General features: G+C 44.5%; 1 protein-coding gene across 1 annotated transcript; it reads right to left on the reverse strand.

Annotated features, from left to right (window-relative positions):
- Positions 1-575: 575 nt before the first annotated feature.
- Positions 576-1,514, reverse strand: LOC140551190 (G-protein coupled receptor 183-like). Its single transcript, XM_072674574.1, has one exon. The coding sequence runs from the start codon at positions 1,512-1,514 to the stop codon at positions 576-578; it is 939 nt and encodes a 312-aa protein (XP_072530675.1).
- Between the last annotated feature and the right edge of the window lie 5,303 nt (positions 1,515-6,817).

A 6,817-nucleotide genomic window follows, 5' to 3' on the forward strand; every position in this document is an offset into this window, starting at 1 on the left:
CATCACTGCCGTCTGCTAGCCAGTGCGCCAGAGCCGGGTATACATGCGCTTCCCTCCAGGCGCGATGGTTGCCTGGTGACGTTGCATTGGCGGCAGATTGAAAAATAGGTGTGTCTGGCTGGTGTGTGTTGGTCTTGCCCTCACCAGTGTTAAGGGCGGAAATTGGGGAGAAATTGGGGAGAAATTGGGTAAAAAAATCAGAAATAAATAAATAAATAAAAAACGTTCAATGGAAGTCAATGGAAAAGGATTTTATTCAAAGTCATTTTGGAGCGTTTCTATTGGTCCGTTCATCAAGACATTTTGATACAATGCAAAGAGCAAATTCCAGATTCACAATTGTGTCAAAAAGTGAAAAACAACAAAAATAAATATGCATGGTCACCACATCTAGAGATCCTCTGTACATCTCCCGTTCACCTAATCATCAACACCCATCAATCTTCAAATCTGGACTTTGAATCCAGTTTCCATTCCTGCATTTTGTCCTCGGTGGACGTTCAGTTCAGGCCACTCGACGTCCAGGACTAGAAACTGGATCAAGTTCCAGATTTGAGGACCTCTGTTCTAGTCCTTTAAGCTGGAGAGTTTTCTTTTTTCTCTTTGCAGCAGAACATCTTTTGCAAAGTCTGGGGCAGAAAGGGCACCTTCTCAAGGCGGGACAGGTACACGAGGGGCTGGATGCTGCTGCTGATGTTCAGAAAGGCATAACCTACAGGCTGAACATAGCAGGTGAAGGCCAAAGGAGAGTAGTGGTCCTGGAAGGGGAACAAGGCCACCGGAGGCAAGTAGTTGCACACGATAATGGCCAGAAGGGAGAGAACCATCTTGAAGGCCTTCTTCTTCATGGGGTGCATCTCATCTTTCCCTGCACCCCGTGAGCGCTTCAGGGCCCAAAGAATGGACAGGTTGCACACTACCATCCAGGCAAACGTGGCCAGGATCTCACCCGTGAAAACCTTCTCAAAGTTTGGGAGGCCCCCGACGGTTTTCGCCGAGGCATAAGCAAAGGTGAGGCACAGGACAAACATGGATAGACCAATCCTGTACTTGCTGGCCTTGAGCTGGCCGAAGGCTATGGGGAAGAGCACGGCAACAAAGCGGTCCAGGCAGATGCAAGAGAGGAACAGTGGCCCACTCGTGTCCTTCACGCCATAGGAAAACTTCAGGGCCATCCAGCCTTCTTTGCTTTGCCAGTAGAAGAGGTTGAGGAAGATTATGGGAACCATGAGCCCAAAGTAAGCGTCCATGAAGGCCAAGCACCCCAGGAAGATGTCGGAGGTGGTGGGCTCGTTCCTGTTGCGGATAAGGATGGCTAGGACCAGGATGTTGGCCGGAAATCCTATTACTATGTTAAAGGTTTGGAATATCAGATCAAAGAGGATGCCCTCCACCATGTTCTCACAGCCATCAAACACACTGAAGGTCTTATGTGTGGCATTGTACAGCTCTGGTGAAGAAGTAGGGTCGAGGGTGTGGTTTGTCCTGGAGTAGAAGCTGTATCGGCTCCACATGGCTTCGGTGGAGATGATCCTGCTGTTTGAGGTTCTGAGGTACAAGGCAGATATGAAAGTAATATTAATCATCTAATTAAACAGTTGGACGTACACCAACTGGTCACTTCTTTCAGCACATACTTTCCATTCTATCAGCTCCACTCATCATATTGGAGGCCTTTGTAGTCCATCTGTTTCTCTGCATACCTTGTTAGCCTCCTTTCACCCTGTTCGTCAATGGTCAGGACCTTTCAGGACTAACCACCACCGAGCAGCTATGGTGATGGTGTGTTCTGTTGGACTGAGAATAGTCCTGTGACCACTGATGACGGACTAGAGGATGACCAGCACAAAATGTGCAAATGTGCAACTTCAGATGACCTTCTGTCTCTGACTTTACATCTACAAGGTGGACTGACTAGGTAGGAGTGTCTGATAGAGTGGACAGTGAGTGGACAGACACAGCATTTAAACACTCTTGCTGCACTGCTGTGTCTGATCCACTTGTACCACCAGCACACCATCACCACCATCGCCATGTCAGCCAGTGTCGCTGCAGTGCTGAGAATGATGACCCACCACCCAATTACTACCTGCTCTGTGGTAGTCAGTCCTGTGAGGTCCTGACCAATTAAAGAACAAACAGATGGACTACAGTCTGGAAATATAGATATTACAGAGTGCTCCTATATGATGAGTGGCGTTGATATGATGGACAGTGAGTGTTAAAACAAGGAGGTGGTTTTAATAAAGCCAGTGGTCAGTGTTTAGACTTGGATCTTGATTGGACTCTGGAGTCTTGCATATTCTGCATATCATCATCATCATCATCATCATCTTCTACAGCTGCTGCCTTTAGGATTCAGTGCTGTATGAGGTCATATGATTTCATGGAAGAACAAACAAACAGCATCACATCGCAACCATGCCGCTAATCACAAGCCATGTTCATGAGGTCCTGGGCCCTTCAATTCTAAAAAATAGCTAACATGTGGTCTACAGCTTAAGGCTCTGAAGGCAAGGCTTGAGTCCTTCACCAGGCAGGGTCACATGATATGGTACACAAACCATAATAGAGGTCATTTTATGCTACAGAAGCTTTTTCAACATAAAGAACATAGATTATATGGTCCCGAACCCGAACTGTTCAAATGTCTTTGACGATTCTCTGAAACCAATGGTAAACCAGCAAAACTAGGCTTGCCTGGTTTTTCTTATTTCCTCATGAAAGCCTCTTTAAAAAAGGTAAGGAGGCCCCACCACCGTAGCTCTTCACTACAAATGTAATCTCATTCCCAGTTCCCTGAAGTGCTACATCTAATTTAAAGCTCACAAACATGGGGAACGACTATTAGGACGACTGATTTCTTTCACTTAGTGATAAGTGCCATTTTGGCCAGAACATCTGAGCCAGATGTCCGATAATCACCGTGTGTTCACACACCCGAGAAGCAGTTTGTGAATCGCACCGTCACGTTTCACTGTCAGATAAATAAATCTGAGACTACAAACAGCTGAGAGTGTCTCGAGACTGGAGCGTCGGCCCCTCAGGGCTGTTATTCTGTTATTCCAGCGAGCTTGTGCCAAGTCCCACGGGGGGGACCGGTCTCTGCACAAATAGGAAGAACACACACAAACGCACCTGTGGACACAGTGGACCACCATAGCGATGATCAGCCCAGTTAATAAAAAACATAATCTACTGGTAAGCTTCACTGTCACACTCTGTCACAGAGTGTAATTGTAAAGGTTCTGCTGGAAAGGTTTCTGAGACCACACTTCATTTACTGGCTGTCCAGTCACATCAGCTTGTGAGGTTATTCACGATTCAGGAGATCCACGGCAAGAAGGAGCAAAGAAAATGAATGTACTGGTTCTAAACTGGTTCTTATCTTCTTAAACAGGTGAGTAAAGTGTGCCATTAAAATATAGTAAGACCAGGACAGACAGGAGAGAATGGAGGATTTGACCAAATCAAATGGCTAAAGCTGCTGCTGTTCCCAGAACATTGGACTGACCACCCCAGAGTCTAGACCTCAACGTCTTTGAATGTGCTTGGAGAGCAGCAGAAAAATGCTCTAAGGCTAAAGTTTGGAAATATGGAAAAACCTCTGGGTCTCTGAACCCCCTGCTGAAAAATATACTGCTGGTCAAGCTGGTTAAGCTGGTTGTCCAGGTTAGTTCCTGACCAATGCAGGGTATGTTTGTGTTTGATGGTTTTAGCTAGTTGACCAAGCTACTCGACTAGTATGATCAAGCTTGTTGTGCAGCATGTCCAAACAAAGTCAACCAGCTTGACGACCAGCTTGGTCAGGTTGGTCATGCTGATGGGCCAGCTAGTCTATCAAACCACCATAGGGTATGTTCTCTCCTGGATGACCAGCTTTGCCTCCACCTAGACCATCAGCGACCACGTGAAACTAGCTAGCAGCAAAAGCTGGTCTAGAGAACAAAGCTAAATTTAAACAAGCGAATAATGAGGCCTAACTTCTAAACCATTAAGATTCACCTGGAATCCACCTGCCTCGCAAATAGCACCACTTATCACAATATGACACAAACCACAGATACAAAGACCTTCTGAGGCAGCAGCCACATGTTCACCATATGTGTCACACAAGCTATTCCCCTTAACCCCCCACCCCATGTCTAACCCCAATGGAGCAGTGCTGGTGGGCCTGGATGCAGTTCATTGTTTAAGTACTCCGATCCCTAGCCCAGCTATTTAGCACGTCCTCCATGCATTCATGTATTCAGGCAACAAAAGCGCCTCAGCCTTTTATACTTGAGCATGTGCTCAGCGCCGCTGCCCTGTGAGGTCCTCACAGTTGTGAGCTGGCCCTGAACCTTCACTCCGTCTGGGGCACTGCAGATCCCTCCTGGGCCCTAAACTCGCCTCATCTCCTCCTCTCCTGATCCAGCCTCGGGCTGACACAGCCACTGTTTGCTAAACAGGCTCTCTGGAGATGGCCCTCTTAATCAGCCATGTTTTTATTCCTCTGGCTCTGGGAATTGTGACCAGTTAAAGGTAGAAAATGGACAGCTGATTTAATTGGTTGTGGCAGTGTGCGCCGTTAAGGAATAATTTAAGCGGTGAAGTCCTGCTGCCGAATGCAGGATGAAGTCCTCGAACCCCTGCGCTGGTGAGCTCCAAGATTCGAGGAACTGGGAATCAGTGCTAGAATTTCAGAGCACCGCGCCTGGGAGCTGACCGAAAGATCTTTCACATGTCAATGAATCACTTAATGCGTCACTGTTAGTTGTTTCTCAGGCTTCGTTGATAATAACAATGATGATATTGATGATGATGATGAATCATGTAATTCAAGTTTAATAAATACTCAAATTTTCAATATCCATTCTTATCTAATGTATCAGTGCCCAGTACATGTCAATATTAATTAATACGTTAATAATCAACAGCAATATTACATATTACATCCACATACAGAACCTAAAAAGCAACTTTCTCCAACATCTAAAAAAAGCAGCACCTACAGGACATCACAAACTGACAATACACACCGAACTGTGCTCCCTTACGCAAGTGATGGTCCTCTTTACTCTTATCTGGAGAGCTGCCGTCAAATCCACCTGTAAGGAAGGGTACGACGGAAGAGTGTGGACGGACTTTGAAAGCGAGACCGTCTTTATAAACTTTACTAAACCCTGAGGAATTAGAGATATTGAGGAGAGGAGGAGGACCTTCTTGAAAGGCCTCTTGGACCACACCCCTGGAGATACAGCTGACAGGCTGTTTTTTTTTTACAGCGTTCTCCGCTGAGACGTTTTGTCCACAGGTCACAGTGGGAACAGTGGGAACAGTGGGAACCATGTCTCAGAATGGCTCAAGCAGTTTCTAAAATGTAAAGCAGGTGGATGGAGGTGGAAACTGAAGCAACCATGGAGTAACTGATGGAGTAACTGCTCAGAAATGAACTGGAAAGATGAAGTAGAGTTTAATGATTTTTTTGTATTGGCTGGTTTGAGGACTTAAATAATAAAAAAAATTTTTTCATGTCATAGCTTATCAGCAACCCAGAGGCTAGCTGTAGCTTCGCAGACGAACGCACTGGTTGTGCAAAGCCCAGTGGAAATAATGTTCTTCAAATGAAAAGAGCTTTTTTACTCATTATATAGACTGATACATGTTTTGACAATTTTATTGTCCAAGTACATTCATAGTATAATATAGTTATTTATAGTAATAATTGAAATATAAAATAAAATACATTTAGAATTAACAAACCTAACTCTGGATTTCTGTATTAGACATTTCTTTATGAGAAAAGCACTCATGTGTCAGCCTTTTTTTCCATAGAAAAAAATGATATGATAATATTTTAATGCATGTGGCTTAATTCCCCCTTTGTATCCTCCCCTTATCGCTCTTGTTTCAGTGCCCTGTTCTGCTTTTTGTGCTGTAATTTGTGATTTTAAAGACTAAATAATTAGAAGATTAAAAAACACTGTGGGGGGCAGTGGTGGCTCAGTGTTTAGAGCTCTGGGCTATTGATGACAGGGTTGTGGGTTCGATTCCCGGGCTCGGCAAGCTGCCACTGTTGGGCCCTTGAGTAAGGCCCTTTACCCTCTCTGCTCCCTGGGCGCTGGAGTTGGCTATTTTTATATATATTTTTTATATTTTGTAGCTACCGTATATGTTATATTTTTGTGGCTGTAATTAGCTTCCTGCTAACTGTAGCTACTGTATATGTTATTTTTGTGGCTGTAATTAGCTTCCTGCTAACTGTAGCTACTGTATGTTATATTTTTATGTCTGTAATTAGCTTCCTGCTAACTGTAGCTACTGTAATACTTAATTTAATGGCTGGAATAAAAAATGCATATATATATATATATATATATATATATATATATATATATATATATATATATATTATTTGGTATAAAATCCCTTTAGATTCACCACCATTTTTACTGCATAAAATCTCAGTATGTCTTCAAAATCTAGCTGAGTCTGTTCACCTGGAGACTGAAAGGATGAAGAAGTGAACATTTTGTTCGAGCTGAAAAACAAAAAATGCTCTTTCTGTTCAAAACAAATGACTTTTCTGCAGTTTCTCTCTGATCTGAACCGTTCTACTTAGAGATCTTCCCACAGCCTAGAAACCCCCCAACGAACAATCGCAACTCCAAAGTGGCGAGGCGTAAAACCAGCAGTAAGTGCGCTTCGTCTTTCCTCAAGCTAGCACTCCCCTGACTGCCTCAGCAGCTCCCTTAAGCCCACGGTGGGAGCTGCTCTGCGTTCTGGGACACGACAGGGTCGGGTCCCATCAGCCCAGGGGCCCCGGAGTTCCTCC

The sequence above is a fragment of the Salminus brasiliensis genome, chromosome 3, assembly GCF_030463535.1.
Source record: "Salminus brasiliensis chromosome 3, fSalBra1.hap2, whole genome shotgun sequence".
NCBI classification, from domain to species: domain Eukaryota; kingdom Metazoa; phylum Chordata; class Actinopteri; order Characiformes; family Bryconidae; genus Salminus; species Salminus brasiliensis.